The 18,416-nt window shown below is 47.1% G+C and overlaps 1 protein-coding gene across 1 annotated transcript in view; it reads left to right on the top strand.

Annotated features, from left to right (window-relative positions):
- The first annotated feature begins 8,235 nt into the window (after positions 1–8,235).
- The window catches only part of MXI1 (MAX interactor 1, dimerization protein), a 76,604-nt gene continuing 66,423 nt past the window's right edge, over positions 8,236–18,416 (top strand). The window contains exon 1 of the mRNA XM_010969782.3: positions 8,236–8,732. Within this exon, the coding sequence (XP_010968084.2) occupies positions 8,471–8,732 (262 nt within the window). The 5' untranslated portion in view covers positions 8,236–8,470. The remainder of the gene's footprint in view (positions 8,733–18,416) is intronic.

The following is an 18,416-nucleotide window of genomic DNA, read 5'->3' as shown; positions in this document are numbered from 1 at the left end:
GTTCATCTAAAATTCAAATTATTGTATTTTCATTTGATAAATCTGGGAATCCTAACTCCAGGTCATTCTAATGCATAGGCCCAGGCTGAGACTCTCTTCCCTGTGTGATCAACAGTCCTTCTAAGTGCACTTAAGTGTTGACTCAGCTTTACAAACTTTGGTGCGGGTGGCAAACACATGTGTTATCATAGGGCCTTCTGTGGCACAATGACTGTCTTCTAGCTCAGCAGTGAGGCTAACTGTGTAAAGGGGAGGACAGATCATGAAAGTTTACCTGGGGTGCCAAGGGAAGATTGGCAGTGTCTGATAAATAACACTGAAGGTGCTGCCTACCCTCTGAGTTGGCCCTGTGCAGAGTTCTTAGCAATTGAGCAATGCATGTTGCATAGTTGTTTTGCAATGTGGGTCACTTGTTAGGCACTGCAGGGGATGCCATGGAAGCTGTGGAAGAACTCCCAGCCTGGGGAAGGGGATTGTCTGGAGATAATCCAGTCTCCAGATTGTAGACTGGAGAAATTTCAGTCTACAAGCTAATGAGAATTTGGAACAAGCAGCCCCATTATGCATTTAAACCCAGTTAGCAAGACTGCATAAACGTACACCCGACCCATGTGTGGCTGGACAGAAATGAATGAAGGTAAGTGGGTTATAAACAGAAAGAGGGAACATCCTGCGGTGCTAGGCTGGGAGCCTTCAGCTCTGCAACTTGGTAGCTGTGCCATCTGGGCCAAGGCACTTCTTTTTCCTCAGCCTCCATTTCTTCATCTGTAAAATGGGGGTGATGATAATAGCTCATGGAGTGAGTCTGAGGATGAAATAAAACTGCTTGGACAACAGGGCCTGGAATATTATAAGCATTCTATGAATACTAACTCTTATACTTACAGGGTCTCTAAGACAACATGGGACCACATGTTGTATATGTATGTATAATGCACTCAAAAGCACTCATGTCCAAAAGATGTAAAATTAAACAAGATGAGAGGCATTTTCCTCAGCATCAGCTTAGTCTAAGATTTCATAGAGCCCAGTTCTTCCAAGACTTTGAAAAGCAAACCAGGAAATGGAGAATTTCCCAGTAACAGCTTCTGTGTTTGGGACTTTCTACTCAATTCTACTTTAACAATGATGCAATTAACTATCAAAAATCTAAGGCAGATTCTTGCAACTATATGCCAACATGTTATTCTCATGTGCCTGCCTGTCTGGGATGGCTGTTCTTAAGGTGTAGTTATATGGGAATAGCCTCTGATTACGTTTCTGACTATTCCAGGTAAGTTATAATTTTAGACAGTTGTTTTGACGTGACTCTTTGGCAGGCCACACATACCTATGAGATTTTCAGATCTCTGTGAATTAGAATAACACATGAAAAATTTTAAAAATTTAACTGTTCTGATACTACATGATGTGGTATGCCTTACTATGTGGAAACATGCAAAGGGTCAGTGTATGCAAATGAAAGTCAATTTCCAATGTAAGCGAGAAGACAGAAAGGGAAACATGGAGGCAAACCCTTTCTTACTCTCTTTTATGACTATTTCTAGGATGCATGAGAGGATATAACAGTTTCACTGTATGAATTCCTATTACTCTGGCTCCAACTTGGAGTCTACATTTCATCTGCTGATGGACCCAGGAGTAAAGGGTCTTCGTGTGCATGTATGTGCCTATGTATACGTCTGCATGTGGACCACTGGTCCTACGTCACATGTATACCTGGATAAGAAATAAGTCCTGTGAGGGTGAGAGTTTTGGCTCTTTGCCTACTGCTGTGCCCCTACACCTAGAAGAAGCCTGACACACGGGAGACTATGTCTTCTGATGGGATGAATTAATCTGTGTGTTAAGTACGTGCTCATGCATCAGTTATCCCCAATAAATATATCCGCTTCAGTGCTCATCAACCTTTTCAGCCAGGAGAACTGAACTCTGGGTCAGGAAGGGGAGAGGGCAACCTGCAGGCCTCAGGGACGAGGGATGAGAAAAGAAGAAAGAGGGAAAAACGGCTTCAATGGGGAGGAGAGCATGGGTGGTAGGCAGGTGTCCAGGCAGAAGGCTGAGGACAGGAAGCAGCACCATTCTGGGCTGCTTCTTCCCTGGAGATTTTGTATATCCCCCATTGTGGGGGCTGTTTCCCAGATTATTGAGTCCAGTGGTTCACAGACACGGGTCCAAGTCCCCCCAGACCTCCTTGAAGACAGGAATGAGTCTCTCTCAATTGTTTTTTGTTTATTTTCCAAAAAGGATCAATGGGAAGTAGGTTCTTCCCAGAGATAAGTCAGATTGGGTGAACTAAAATGCCAGTTTCTTTACTTTCGGCTAGAATTTTACCAGCTCGGTGTGGTCACCTGGTTCTCCCATGCTGACCCAAAACCCCAGTGGGTAGTGACATCCCAGTCTGTGATTAATGAACATGGAGGAGATGAATTAATTATGCTTTTTTGGAAAGGAAGAGAGAGGTAAACAGTATGCCAATGGAACTTTCCCATCATCAGTGAGGACATTGATGCTGCAAATATGAGATTATTTCTCCAAAATTACACAGTAGTGCAGTGGAACAGCTGGCCCCAAAGTCTGGGATTCTAACTTGCTCCCATCGTTTTGTCATTGTTTTTATTTTCCCTGAAAATCTTCCAGGACTTTCCTAGGCTAATACTATCCTGACACGTGCACAGCACTTTACAGTTTCCAAAATCTTTGTTTATATACCCTCTCACAAAGGCAAACATTGTTTTCCCACTTTGTAGATGAGAATACTAAAGCCAAGTAACTTACACAATCAGCCAGCTAATTATCAGGAAGAAGATCCTTTGCCACCTGCATAATACCTTTCCTTTCCACTTCCTGGTACCTAATGTTTCACCATTAGAACAGCATTCCTTTAGCTTAAGGCATTGGGCATCTTTTCATTCCAAATGCCTCTGGAAGTGATCATATTTGACCTAGTGTCATTCACTGGTACCTTAATGTACCTGAATTTAGAATCTTTGTTGAGTTCATTTTAAAAAATATGAAGACATTAAGGAAAGTAGAGGCCTGAAGGATCTTCTAGTAGACACCCTAGAATAAGAAGACATTGAACAAAGTAAGCTCCGCATGATTCCCACTTTGGTCTCAGGCCACTGCCTTCATTGCCTGCTGATTTTGGAAAATTCTCCATCAGAGGCATTTTATTACATTAGAGACCCATCTTGTCACCAGATTCGTAGAGCAATAAGAACAGGGGGAAAGGGCAGTCAGGCCTCTGCACTTTTTGGGACAGGAACTTCAACCATCTGGCTCAGTGGGTTTCTGGCTTCTCCACAGAGGCAGCATTTTGATATTTAAACTTTAATGTGAATGACTCAGGAATAGTTTTGCAGACAGTATCAAATGCCTCTTCTTGCCACGCTGGAGCAAGGAAGCCATGAAAGGCCAGCACCAAGGTTGCAGCCAGACAAGGAAAGGGCATTTATCTGTTTGACTGTCATGGCCTACGCCTCTCTTTTGTGCCACTCTTGTGCTGTGCTGGGTGCCAGGGACTGGGAATGCTGGGGCAGCAAAGCATGCTCCCTGCCCTCGATGAGCTCATAGTCTAATGAACCCTGTAAGTACTGGGCGTTGCATAGGAGAAGCCCAGGAGCTGGCCGAGTCAGGAAGGGCCTGCCAGCCTCAGAGGTCCAGGAGAAGGGAGGGCAGAGTCCAGAGGAGCAGAGATAATGCCCAGGAGCAGGTGACATCCGGGTGAGCTCCAGTGGGCGGAGGCTCTTTATCCTCTGCCCATGTCTACACCTGCTGGTGATTGTATGGGTGGGGGTGGAGGGCAGGGGAATGGTTGAAGGAAGCCTGTGCCCGAGTCAGTAAGAGAGGAAGAGTCCCACAGTTCTCCTCATTCCTGTCATTCTGCTCGTGTCTCACCAGTCCCTAATCCCCAACTCCTGGGCTTTTCTTGAAGCCACTTCTCGCTTCTAATAGATGAAGGCAAGGTAAAGGCTCCCAAGGAGCGGAGCCCTGAGGCAGCTCCTCAGATCGTTGCCAGACAATACCTTTCCAAAGGGAGAGCTGCCGAGGAAAAATGTGGCTAAGAAAGTTCTGAGGATTGGAAGTCAAGTGTTAATGCAGAAGACAGAAGATCTCTTGAAGGTGTTTTCCAAGCCTGAGTACAAAGACCACAGGTCAAAGAGCAGAGAAGAACCTGATCTGGCTGTGCTGACAAGGTCCAAGGAAAAGCTAGATGTTGGAGGGTGGACTTAGGCAGAAAGGGCTAGTGAGGGGTGCATGGGTAAGGAGGAAGAACAGGGCTAAGGAGCCCAGGAGAGCCAAAGTGGTCCAGGACGGGGAAGGGCATCCCATGCAAATGCAGGATGGTGAGATCTGGGGGCAATTCTCATATCGCAGCCTCAGTAATTAACCAGATTCTGTGTACCTGAAGACATAATTACAGTCAAAACAACTCCTCTGCCTTTGATGTAAGAGTGTAGAACGTCTGAGGGAAAAGAGGGGCAAATAAAAGAAAGAGTGATTTTGCTTTAATATGCAAACAAGGTGGATGGAAAAATATTACCAGACAAGCAAATAGGCCAAACAAAGAAACAGAAGATTGGGAAAACAAGACCCAGACAGAGTGGGTACCCAAGACATCTAGGGCTCTTGGGAGCACTGGCCTCATTGGGCATCGCGAAAAGTCACTGCTTTTCTTTTAAAGAAGTCACATGTTTTTATCAGGCTGGTCACCTTCTCAGCCCCCACCTGTTCTCTGCAGAAATTCTCAGCAAGTTTCCAAAGAGGCCTGTTTTTTTTTTTTTTTTTTAATGGAGTCAAAGCACTGGAGAAAGAGGTGCAAAGTGTTCGAACAGCTCCTCCTGGGAAGCAAAGCTAATTGGGAATGGAGCTGAGCTTGTAACCCAGCTTCTTGAATGCCTGTCCCATGATATAACCCTGAAATACCACTCTTTCTGTTAGGGCCAACTTTATTAGAGACATCAGTTAATAGTGAGGGAGGAGAAGGGGGAGCAATATGACACTAACATGATTTAACACTTGATGGGCTCCGAAAAAAATAAGGAAGGGCCTTTGAGCTTTAGCCTGGCACATTCATCGCTCCATGGACATGTTACCAAAATTAATATATGCAACTAGACTGTATGTGAGATTCTGGGGCACAATAGCATAGACTTGGTGAAACAAAAAGGCACTTCTTCTGCTTCCACTGTGTCTCTTGTGGTGCCATTGTCTGATGCTAAGAACTCACATAATAACAAAAAACAATGCTCCTATAATGGGGGGAAGACTTGATTTGGCACCAGCAGTGGTATTTTCCATGGGAATGATGGTGGGGGCTGTGGCTGACTGTGGGAATACTGCAAATCAGCACTTTTTTGTAGATTTTCTTCAAGCCATTGTTTATTTTGGCTTTGGTCAGATCCGTGGCCCAGCTTGAAGATTCCCACTGGGCTTTCTGAAGCTCACAGACCTATGAGATGAAACACGGATAAATAAATAATGACAAAATACACTACCCCTGCCCTGGCACTCATGTGTTGGGTGTGCCTATCTTGGTGGGTGTGTATATACATATATGTAGGTCTCAGTACTGCATATGTGCACATTTGACCCATGCCTCCCTTGGGGAATTAAAGATATACCAAGGTTTTCTTCGGGCTTAGGTGGTTCATTGTCTCACTATCAACTTTCATTTGGGGCAAGGGAGATCAGGACTGTTTCACACAAGCCCCAGTTTTTGCGAAATGGCATTGGATAAAACTTGTTTGAAACTGTACTTCCTGAAGTCCTTAGACTTAAAAACATGAGTAACTCAGACAGTGGCTCCAGCAGAACAAATAGTAAGTAATTGTGCTGATAATGGAAGGTAAACTTTTTAAAAATTTGCATATCTATTTAGTTATTCATTTATTTATTTTTATTGAAGTATAGTCATTTACAATGTGCCAATTTCTGGTGTACAGAACAATGTCCCAGTCATGCATATAAATATATTTGTTTTCATATTCTTTTTATTACAGGTTATTACAAGATATTGAATATAGTTCCTTATACTATAAAGAAGAAATTTGTTTTTTTAAATCTATTTTTATATATAGTGGCTAACATTTGCAAATCTCAAACTCCCAAATTTATCCCTTCCCACCTTCTTTCTCCCGGTAACCATAAAATTGTTTACTGTGTCTGTGAGTCTGTTTCTGTTTTGTAGAAGAGTTCATTAGTGTCCTCTTTTTTTTCTTTTTTTTAGACCCCACATATGAGTGATATCATATGGTATTTTTCTTTCTCTTTCTGGCTTACTTAGACTGATCTCTAGGTCTATCCATGTTGCTGCAAATGGCATTATTTTATTTATTTTTATGGCTGAGTAGTAGTCCATTGTATAAATATACCACAGCTTCTTTATCCAGTCATCTGTTGATGGACGTCTGGGTTGTTTCCATGCCTTGGGTATTGTATATAGTGCTGCTATGAACATTGGGGTGCATGTATCTTTTCGAAGTAGAGTTCCCTCTGGATATATGCTCAGGAGTGAGATTGCTGGATCATATAAGTCTATTTTTAATTTTTTTGAGGAATCTCCATACTGTTTTCCATAATGACTTCACCAAACTACATTCCCAAAACAAACAACCCAATCCAAAAATGGGCAGAAGACCTAAACAAACAATTCTCCTGTGGCCAATAGGTGCGTGAAAAAAATGCTCAATATCGCTAATTATCAGAGAAATGCAAATCAAAACTATAATGAGGTATCACCTCACACCAGTCAGAATGGCCATCATTAAAAAGTCCATGAACGATAAATGGTGGAAAGGGTGTGGAGAAAAGGGAACCCTCCTACACTGTTGGAAGGTAAACTTTTCTCTCACAGCTTTTAGGAGCTTTTTCTCTACCCTAGCCAAAGGATGCAGAGATCACCCAAGATGGAAAATGAACAGAGTATGTGTAGTATATTATATTATGGTCCAAATGTGAATATATTGGCTTTAAAATGCCAGTTACTGATTGTTCTTGTCATATCAGCAGGTTATTATAGTCTAAAAGTACGCAAGACTTTTGTGAGGATGTGTGTACTGTTTTACATGTTTTCTAAAGAAAGGTACTTTCTCCCTTTTTTCCAAAAAGTTTCCATTTCCAGTAAAAGTCTTCTAGACAAATGTGTATGAAGCTGTCTCTAAGTAGGGTAGCTGGGTCGCACAACTCCAGGGGGCAGCATTCACTGTGCCTTCTATGTAAATTGTCCCCCTGGAGGAAAATTCCAAGTGGCTTTGCAAGGTAACAATATTTAGATAGACTTATTGCAGAGATTTTTTATTCAACAAAGTGCAAGTCTTATTTCCTGCAGCTTAACCACCCCCCCAGCCCCCTTAGATGCAAGTAGGGGACTCGGGGTCTTGTCTGGGTCTATATTGGAAGAAAACGATCTTACCATGGGCCAGGCAGCGTGCTAAGTGCAGATATATTTTAATCAGCAAGTGAATCTTATCAGAGGTTTCACGGATGAGGAAACCTAGGCCAAGAGAGGTTAGAGGACTTGCTCAGGCACACACAGTCTGTATGAAGTAAAGCTGGCACTTGAATCCTTCTCTATGGCACTCCTAAGGGTCCTGACTCCCACCACACTTCCCAGGTCTGGAAAGCATCTGTGGTTCCTGCAGGGTCTGCAGTAGCAGTGAAAACAATGTCAACTAGGGTAGGAATCTTCAGAGCCAAAAGGTGGAATTCCTCTGGAGTGGTGGTGGTGGTGGTGGGGGATGGGGGAGTTCCTGGGCTGCCATTCCTGCCTTTCTGTCAAATAAAAGGGAACTAGGTGTGGAGGCACCCTACTGTGAGCTTTGCACAGCTGGACTGAGGCTGGAAAGAAGAGTGTGGAGAGAGATGCTTACATCTCCTCCCCCTTCCTGGAAAATAACTTTGCATTTGAAGGGAGAAAGAACGAGTGAGTAAATCTGTAACTGGGATTTGGTGGTTACCATTTATTGGGAACCTACTATGTGCCAGACATTGGTATTATTTTTATGTGAAGAAGAAAAACAGTTCGTTTTTATGCAGGTGCACTCAGAACCACCGAATATTTTTTTCTATTCGGGTTCAATTACAACGCTCTACACTGTGGTAAGATTTGGGGAGAGGCGGGGAAGGGTGCGGGGAGAGGCAGGGGGCGGTCCCTGCCTCTCTTGTCTCCACCTTTTATTTTGACCGGTCCGATGGTGACAGCCTCGCACTAGGACCCAGGCGCCAGAGCGCCTCCGTCTGTCCTGTAGGTTCATTCAATCTCCCATACACACAGACCCACAGCGAGACCGACACACACTCACACACACTGGAACACACAACTGCACGCAGCGAGGCTCAGGAAGTCAGGTCGCCTCCTCGCCTCGGCGCTTTCTTCGCTCCAGCCAGCCGGGTCTCCCCTGGGGCCCTTAGCTGCCCGGCCGCGCAGCCCCAAAAGAGGACGAGCTCGGCGGACCCCGGTCCCTCCATGGGCAAACGCGGGCGGCCGCGCAAGGAGGCGCGCTGCGAGGGCGCGGGGCTGGCCCCCGCCGCGCCCCCGGCAGTGGCCGCGCCCCAGCCCCCGGCCCAGCCGGAGGAGCCAGCGGGGGCCAAGCTCAGGTGCCCCTTCTCGGACATTTTCAACACCAGCGAGAACTCGATGGAGAAGCACATCAACACTTTTCTGCAGAACGTGCAAATTCTGCTCGAGGCCGCTAGCTACCTGGAGCAGATCGAGAAAGAAAACAAAAGTAAGTTTGGGGGCCCCTGCTCCTCCGGGCGCCCGGCTCTTTCTTCCTCGCCGACTTGGGTGACCCCGGTGGCCTGCCTGGCCCCCGCTCCCCCCAACACACACATCCAGCCCTCGGCAGTAAAGCTGATGACACCGGAGAAAGGACACGCACGCACAAAGCTGCTAAAGATGTAACAAAGACGAGCGGGGGGTGGGGTGGGGGAGGGGGGCCTGTCGGTGCGTCCGTCTGTCGGTCTCCGAGAGGCTGGGAGGACCGCTGGGGCGAGGAGCGGGGGAGTGCTGTTATATGCTGACAACTAAGCCAAGAGCTCTTCTCTTCGAGGTCGCCTTTCTTCCCTTTTTTTTTTTTCGGAGCTTACTCGGGCAGACAAGTGTTGTTTTTCTGTCGCTCGTTCCTGGGTGGGGTGGGGATTAGAAGCTGAAAGTTGGAAACCGTAGGCAGAGCTCAGCAGCTCCAGAAAGAAAACACACAGACACACACGACAACGATAACAACAACCAAACAGCCCTCCACGGCGTGGGCTCTGGCTGACTCGGCTCTGCTTCTCCCTCCTGTCTACTTTGCTTTTTCCTCTCCTCTCGCAGCAGGGCTGGGCTCAGGCCATTGCGTCCACAGATACAGTTCCCTTGCGCCTCTATTGCCCTGGGGTGCCCCTGTCGCCCCCTCCCCCCACAAAGAAACTGGCTGGCAAAGCCAAGCAGGGCCAGCAGCTCGCCCCGACTCGCCGTCCTGCGCTCGGGAAACTTGGCGAGGGGGACACAGCTAGAAGGAAACTTTGGGATCTCGCAGGAAACAATAGTTGGGGAAGAAGGTGTGGGCTGTTATGTGCGGTTTCCTTATTTTCCGGGAGACGGCTCCTGACTGAGCGCGTTGGGAGAGAAAGACAAATGCCTTCCTGGTGGATTTATACTGCCCCCCCCCCCCCATTCAGGTGGAGAGAGACGAATTGTGGGGGTGTGCTGGGAGCCCCACCCCAGCGTGGCCTCCTTTTTATATTTGTTTCATTTTTGGCCCTGCCGGTTGGGTCCCCCAATTCTCCCCAGGCAGTCGACTCAGCTCCCTAACGGGGGCACGCGTGTGCGGTGTCTCCAGCACGGTCCTCAAATAATAGCTGCGAGAAGAGGGAAGGGGCCGACGCAGACAGACCGAAAGACTAGAGAAAAGCAGACTGTTTAATCTGTCCGAACAAGTAGGAAGATCAATGAGTTGGGGACGGGGCGGGGGGGGGGGTAATGGTTCGATTGCAACGTGTCAGATTTTGCAACCTCCCCCAACAAACAATAACAACCCTCAAACACAAAAACACCTTAGCTGACCGACATCCCAGGCCTTCAGGGTTAAAGTAGCTGTGTGATGGCAGCAAAATCGTGCGGTAGCTTAAGGCAAAAACAAGGATTTGTGTTGGGAGGTCGGCGGTGCGTTCTTTTCTTTTCTTCTCTCCTGTTTTTTCGGAGTGCCTGGGTTGCGAGAAAGGCGCATCGCCGGCGGTGTAGCCGAATCAGTTTGCAATTATTCACTCCGGGGTGTGGGGGTGGGGAATGTGCATTCGTCAAGAGGGTAGTTTCTGAAAAGCCATAGCTGTTGGGGAGCTGGGTGAAGACGTGGTTTTGTTTGGTGTGTTTGCTTTTGTTGGAGGGGGGAGGGGCGTGATTTCTTTAGCTATTCCCTGCCCGGGTCCCCCGTTCCCCGGAGTCTGTCCCGTGGCGCCGGCTCTGGCGGGGGATGCACCCAAATAGGGCACCTTGGTAGTGTGTGGCAAACCTGGTTTGCCCCCTAGACCCCCGCCCCAGAGAGGTGTACTAAGGAGGCGGCTGGAGCTTCCACCGCGTCCCGCCCCCCGCCCCCCCAAGCTTTCGCAGACAATCAGAGACCTCCGCCCCCACCCTCCCGCCCCAGGCCGCCGCCACCTCCTTGTTTACCCGGTGCCGGGGCTCCGGCGTGGCCACCAGTCACGTAAGCAGAGGGCCGGGCGCGCCGCGCTGGGCTGCCCCGCACAGAGCGGGCCAGCAGCAGCGGAGCCGGGTTCCCGAGACTGTGGAAGCCAAGCGGCTTCCTCCCGGTCCCTTTCCCGAGGCGTTCGCGCTGCAGGCCCCCCGAGCGGGGCTAGGGAACCTCAGCGCCCCAAAGTCAACTTAGTGTGCGTCATCAGCCCCTCGGCCCAGCTGCCCCCCTCCTCCGTTCGGCTCCGCGGGAGTATTTTTAGCTCTCTTGCTTCTTTTCGGCGCCGCTGTTTGGCTCAGCATGACGTGATGCCAGCGGCCCCCAGATTTCCCCGAGAGCGTGGGGCGCCGTGCCGTGCTCCGTTGGACTGCGAGGACCCTGCTCTAGGCCCTCGCCCCCTTCCCAACAGCTCCCGCAGGCAAGGGTGACCTCCAACAAACTAAGGGCTACCATCCACCGGGCCCTCTATTATCTCCCCTGCAAACAGGAGCGGCCCACGGGGGCCACTTTATTTTCCTCACTCTCGGTTCCCCCTCTCCTCCCGGTCTGGGTCTCCCGGTACGGAAAACAGTGGGTCCTACGTCTGCCTTGTTTTATTGGGGGCTTTTCTCCGCGCTGGCGGCGCTCGCCGTTGTTTTCTGCTCGCTGCACACAATGCCCGCGCGTCACGGCAGTCCGCGTGTGCACCGCAATAACGCGAGTCGGGGGGCGGGTCGTGCGTGCGCCGATCTCGGGCACTGCGGGTTGCTCCGCGCGCGCGGGGCTTGTTTTGCTTCAGAGCCCCGCTTTCCGAAACGCTTACATCATTCGGTTGTTGGGGGAGGGAGGGGAATCGAGGCGTTCCGATAGGATTCCAGCATCTCAGGTCCCTGGTTTTTGGAAGGAAGCAGGGACCCTAGCTTTTAAATTATTTTTATGATGGGGGCGGGCTCAAGTTTTGTTTGTTTTGCAGGGTTTTGTTTTTGTTTTTGCTTTTGTTTTTAGGTCACTACTGTAAAGGGCATTACTGGCCGGCTCAGGTGCACAACCTCCCCGCCTTCATTTCAGCCAGTTCTCCTGTAATCACTTGATCTCAGTTTCTCCGCCTCCTCCTCTTCCCCCTCCCAGCTAGAGACACATGGTTTCCACATGGAGACAAACTTCTTTCCTCTGACTGGACTTGACCTAGCTGCGTAGCTCAGCCAATCGGCAGCTTTAGCTTCCTCTGACGTCACGCGTTGCTGAGGCTTGAGACTGAGGGGTGGAACCAGGAGGCCGGCCAGAAAATCTCTGGGAGCTGTAGTGCGGCCAGCTGGTACAATTTCTTCTTAAAGGGACGCTCTTCACCCCGGCGACGGGTGTTGAGCCTCAATTCTCCATTTCGGGTTCAGTGAGACACTTTCTAAATGCACCGATAGACCCTGTTCATGAGTTCACACGTTCTTTTTTTTTTTTTTTTTTTACTGTTTGCAAAGTACTTACTTGGCAGGAGCTTGCCTTATTTTCCACTGTCACCAGAACTGCTTTTCATTGCCTAGTTGAGGTTTCCGTACTAGGAGTGTTCACCAAGTGTGTCCACAGTACGGAATTATTCCTAGTAGATATGATGCGTTTTCTTGTGGGAGAGGGTTCAAATTAAGTCACCCAGTATTGATTGTTTTGTGCAAGGCAAGGATTCCTTAGAATATGCAGGTACATTCTCCCGAAGTTCAAACTGATGTGAGTCCCTAAGAATCTCAAATCATAGGCCTCCAGAAATATTAATCATGGATACTGTGACCCTGTTATCACAAATTCAGAAATTATATATAAATAACCTCTGACATAATCACCTATATCCATTTGGGGTCCAGTGAAGAGGTAGCAATTTAGGACTGACTGATTATTAGAAAAAATATTTACTTCCTGTTTTGGAAAAGGTTAAAACTGAAAGGGAAGAAGAAAGAAATTCACAAAGGGGTGTGTTGGGCACAAAAGCTGTTCAGAAGGCAGGTGGAAGTTACTGTAATGGGTAAGGCCTAAAGGACAGAAATGGGCTTCCCAGTGTCTAGGGAAGGTGGCTTTGGGGCAATGCTTAAGATAGAGAAGAATGATGGAAGTAAATGGAAGTAGAAGCCATGTGTTGCCCTCTGGAGTGGATTACCTGGACTTGACGATGAGGTGCTTTTCTAGGGGCACTGACAGGCCAAAAAGCAGCCTCTTCCTCCTGAGGGAGTAAGCTGCTGATGTGTGGTGTCATTTGGCCCCACCTTGCCTTCCTGACTTAATCTCCTCTGCTCCCGTCCAGCAGGTCCACCGGCAAGCAGACTTCACAGTCATGCCTCTGTGCTTGACTCAGACTCTTCCCTCTGTGTAGAATATGCCCATTCTCTTACTCCCCTGGGGTTATCTTTGTCTTACCCACCTTTCAATTCCTAGGTCAGTTCCCACCTCCTCCAGGAAGCCTCCCCTGACTATTTCTTAAATCAGCGTAGTTGACAGAATGAAAGCTTTACAGTTACCCAGAGCAAGGCCCAAATTCCTCCTTCACTGCTTACTGGCTATGTGATCTTGGGCACAAGTTACCTAACCTCTCAGATTCCATTTCTTTTTTTTTTTTTTTTTTTTTTTTTTGTAGAACGGGGATAACAATAGCATGAGCCTCCTGTCATTGCTGAACAACTAACCGAGATGCTCCATTTAAACATTTAAAGTACCTGGAATATAGTAGCTGCTCAATAAGTAGTAACTATTTTGAGCTTTAATAATCAGTACTATGCAATTTTCTACTTGCTTGCTTTGCATTAGCTTTCTCCTTAGAGGGAGATGATTAGCATCTTAAGGGAAAAGATCACCTACAGTACTTCAGTGTATGTACCATCACATATAGCATAACACTGGGCACACAGTAGACACCTTATATACATTATTTGATTGGTTGGATTTGTCACTTATTGGCTACGGCACAGTGATCAGGTTTGAAGGCCAGGAGACACATGACAGGCTTTCTGAAGACGTGATGGGCTTTCTGAAGACATGGAGAAGAGCTGGAAATACCGATCTCTTCCAAGGAGGAAGGATGTCTCCCATAATCAACACAGATTGCCCTTGGGCTGTAAAGACCAGGGCCTGTAAGGAGATGGTAGGTCAGGTCTGGAGAACTGAAACTGCATACTGTCATCAGCTGTGACTCTGCAGATGGATCAGTTATGGGCTTAGAGAGCAGGGAACCAGGGCAATTTGTGCTAAAATTGAGGGCTTTCATGGCAACAAATGTTTATGCAGGTCACATTTCTGCATGGCAGCATTTTATGATTCATTCATTCATTCATCCTACAAATATGTATTGAGCATTTACTATGTGCAATTGCTTTTTTTTTTCTTGAAAACTCTGTGGGTTGATTTATGGTGGGAGTGGAGTGGGGTATTTGTTTTTGGTGGAGCTGTGTAAAGAGCATTCTTAAATCAGGCTTCTATTTCCTCTGCATTTTAAATTATGTTCCTCAGACTCAACTTTTTTTTCAGTTTTAAATATGATCTTGGCCCATTGGTAAATGTCAGAAGTAGACTTTTGAGGATACTGTTGTAGCTTTCAGAGTTCCAGAGCTCCAGGGTCTGGGTCCTCTGTGGAAAGGAACCAGGAAAAGCAGCTGGGCCTTAGGATGTTGGAGAGGCTGAACTGGGCCATTTCTGGTTTAGGGGGGAAAAGTTGCTCCACCAGGTCCAAGACAAAATAACAGCTGCTCACCTACCTTCCCTCTCTGACCAAAACACTCTCCCATTGACAGGGGATTTTCATTTGAGGATGGCTGGCAAAAGTCTAGAGGCAGAACTAAGGGAAATGAAGAGGGTACCAGCATGCAGCAGCAACAATTAATTGCACTACTACCATTTATTAAGCACTGGCTTAATACTGGCTACCATTTATTAAGCACTAACTGTCTACCAAGTTTGGGGTTAAACATGCATTATCTCCTTTAGTCTTCACAACTCCATGATGTCTACAATTTTATTACCTCCATTTTACAGAAGGGGTAACTGAGGAACAGGGAAGCTCAGTAACTTGCCCAGAGGTCACATGGTTAGTAACAGCAGAGTTGAGTTTTGAACCTAGGCCTCTGACTCCAGAATGAGCCTGTGGTCTTAACCATATAGGCGTGTATGCATTTTCCAGCCAAGGAATGAAGTCCAGACAGGTGAAATGACTTCTTCAAGGTCACCCAACAACCTGAAGCAGAGTGGTTATTTGAAACACTCTGTTGATTGTCCAAAGTCTTCCTGTACACACTCTGCTTAGAAAAGCTTTAGAAGTAAGGCTGGAGGCAGAATAACCAACCAGAAAGGGTTTTTTTCACCCCCCTTCGGAGTTGTTCAACTCTTCTGGCCCTAACTCAAGTCAAGGCTCCTAGGAAACACCACCCCCTCCTGCTGCCTTTCCCAAGTCTGTCCTCTGGACATATTAGAAGACTTGGGGCTGTTGCTATGGTACTGGGGCCAACAGCAGGTTTATCAAAAGCTGGGTCTTTTGCCTTTAAAAAAAAAAAAAACAAAACCTGGCCCTGCAGAAACGAGTTGGCCACAAAGATTTGCATCCGTCATTGTGGCTTGTTCTGTTTTAGATCCCCCTGCCTCCCCACCCCACCCCCTCTTCCCTACTACCACCACTTTCTATAAATACATTTGGATAAATATTGATTTAAACTGGGTTTCTGGAGGAGAAGCACACGGTTGCCCTGGCCTGGTCCTCACTTAGATACCACCAGTATGCCAGGCCCGACAAACCTAATCCCTGACAGCTCTGGCTTCCCAATGACCCGTTTTGGGGAGGTGAGTTGTGGTTTTGTGGCTTTTGAGTTAAAAAGGAGAGAGAGAATGAAAAAGAAGGGTAAAAAGCAACAACCCAGCAAGAAATGGGAATCTTCCTGCAGAATGAAGAAAGCCATTTTCAGCAGGCAGAAAAGGGGGGAAGTTTATTGCAGCCTGGCCTTCTGAACTAGTTCTCTTCCCTTTCCCATTCTTCCTTCCACTCCATTTTGGGTTTTGTTTTTAAAGGAGGCAGGTGGTTAGACAGAGCGAGGGCCCGAAGGAGCACCAGAGGTCACAGAGCATCCGTCAACTTCACTATACAGATGGGGAGGCTGAGGCCCAGAGAGGGACAGTGGCTTGCCCAAGATGACACAGCAGAGGCAGAACCAGGTCCTTCTGGGCTATGTTCTCTCCTGCCTGTGAGAATGGGTCTCAGGCAGAGCCCCAAACTGGGCTTTTGTTTTACAGGTCAGATGCTCATAAAGTCAGCAATTCTCAACCCTAGTTTACTGATCCCAGGGTGTGTCTGGTTATTGCAGAGGTCATTGCAACATTCTCAATAGTCTTTCAAAGTGAAGCTAATTTGAATTTGCCATTTAGAAAAAATATTTTCTTTTACATTTAGGGTGGGGGGAGTGGGAGATGCCCAAAGGTGGTGACAGTGACAGGATGGCTACCCAGCCATAACTGAGAAGGTGGAATTCAAATCTTCCTGGAGGAGCCCCTCCTTCTGGGGGTGGAGGGTGGAGCTCTGAGCTCACAATGCAGAGAAGCTTCAGATCCACAGGGACAGACACCTGGTCTCTTCTGCTAAACTAAAGGGAAGTAATTGTCTCTGATATGATTGTCCCTGAGTGGCCTGGCTGGAGGTGTTAAAGGTGTCAGCAGCTGACTTGATCTCTCTGGCCAAAACTGATGGGCATTTGCCACCATCCTCCTGAGATGGAGGTTCCTTCTTTGCTTCCTCATCTTGGCAGAATGCTGTGCAGGGCCCCTTGCTTGTGAAATATTTTGAAAGTTCAGGTGACCCTTATTTTGAGCAATACATCTCCAGGAAATGTATGTACATAGGATCCCTTTTTCAAAAACTTAGATTAGAGAACCTCTCTTTAAAAGGCTCTTGTGGCAAGTACTTTTATAAAATGTGGAATTATGTTTTCTGCCAGGAATTCTCCCTAAGTTTGTTCTGTGAGTTCATTCATTCATCTGTTCATCAAACTGATATTTAAGGAGTACACACTGCTTTATGTCAGGCTCTGTGCTAGGACCTGGATGTACAGTCCCTGCCCTCATGGAGTTATATTCTCCATTCCAGTGCCAGGGTTTAGACATTCAGTTATTTTAAAGTAAGCCTCAAGAATGTGGGACTGCATCTGACTTGGCCTTTGATTCTAGCTATCATTACAGACAGAATGAAAATTTGTGTTGGGCTTCCAAAATAAGGAATAGTCCCTCCCCTCCCTGCATGGACCCTCCACCCCCCAGCCTGGTGTTTAAAATCCTTTGTGTTTCATGTTTATCCTTGTAATTTTTACAGAGCTGGCGCTTTTTTTTTTTTTTAAAGCTGCCTGAGCTTAGGAAATCAAGTACCATGTAAGCAACCTTGTAAATAAACACATTCCACTCAGTTCTTTACAGATTGGGGCATTCTGCACTTGGAGGATTGTCCGTACCAGTGTTCCTACCAAGCCTGCTCTCCCATACAACATGCCCTTGGCCACATACCTCTAATAGCCAACTCCAATGTCTGCTAAGGAAATTTAAACACAGCAAAATTAGAAAGATAAACACAATGTCCTGTGGGAGAGAAAGATTGGGAAATTTAAACAAAAGCTAATAAAAGGGGATTTGGAGTACCTGCTATTTGAGATATTTTACTCTGTATCTTTATTCCATTAGCAAGGATACTTGAATAAAAATGATTTGGACTTTTAATACTGTTGTATAAAAATATTAAATGTTGTATTAATGGAGGGCATGCCCAGGGCTGCTCTGTTTCTGGCCATGGGTGGCAAGTGTGAGCTCACATGGCCTTTGTTTTTATTTCTGCAAGAGTCCAGAGCTACCTTATAAAGTCCCTGTGTTAGCTCCTTCTTACCTTCACCACACTTGACCACCTCTACCATATTTCTTGACTCCCAAGACCCTGAGTGTCTTGTATACAACTTTCTTTCGTTCTTTCCACCAGCTGGAAAATTTAGCTCAGTTCAACAAATAATTTCTAACACCAGTGAGGAGACACGCACTGTGCTTGGTGCTTCCAAAGTTCAGTATGTATGGTCTCCAGTTTTCGATCTATATTCCAGTGCAAATGATAGACAAATAGAGACCAATAAATAATACTTGTCTGTCTCCTGGGAGTCTGATAGTCTGTCCCCAGGGGGCCACTAACAAGAGCAATGTCATCTCTGTTTTCCAAAGGAATAGTGATAATGGTCCCTTTTACTGAGCTGTTACTATGAGCCAACACAATGCTAAGTGCTTTATAGTAAATCCTCACAACCCTCCAACAGGAGGGTGCTATAATTATCCTCATTTTATAGATGAGGAAAGCCTTAGCAAGGCTCACTAACTTTCCCAAGGCCACCTACCAACAAAGAGTGGAGCTGAGACTTGAAACCAGGTTTTTCTTTCTTCCAAGGACACTTCAGGGCTCTGAGAGATGCGTCAGAGAGCAAGAGGCAAAAAGTGGAATCTGGAATGTTTGACGTCCAGGCTGAGGGTCCCCTTGGGGATGCTTCCCTGGAGTGACTTCCTTTACTTGCCACTCATCCTAGGGCAGAGAGAGGGCAGCCAGAACCTTCCGGGGCTCTTTACACACTGACACTGAAGCCAGATAGGGCCCTTTTTCTGGGAGGCCATGGTCTAGGTGTTGCCACTTGCACTGGCAGTACCACCTTGCCCAGCACCCCCTGGGGAACTCACCTGACCAGTAGGGCTCCCTGCATGCTAGGGTGTCAGGGGTGTGAATCCACA

This window comes from Camelus bactrianus, chromosome 11, assembly GCF_048773025.1.
Source record: "Camelus bactrianus isolate YW-2024 breed Bactrian camel chromosome 11, ASM4877302v1, whole genome shotgun sequence".
Classification (NCBI taxonomy): domain Eukaryota; kingdom Metazoa; phylum Chordata; class Mammalia; order Artiodactyla; family Camelidae; genus Camelus; species Camelus bactrianus.
The sequence above is the reverse complement of the archived record's forward strand: the minus strand, read 5'-3'. Positions and strand labels throughout refer to the sequence as shown.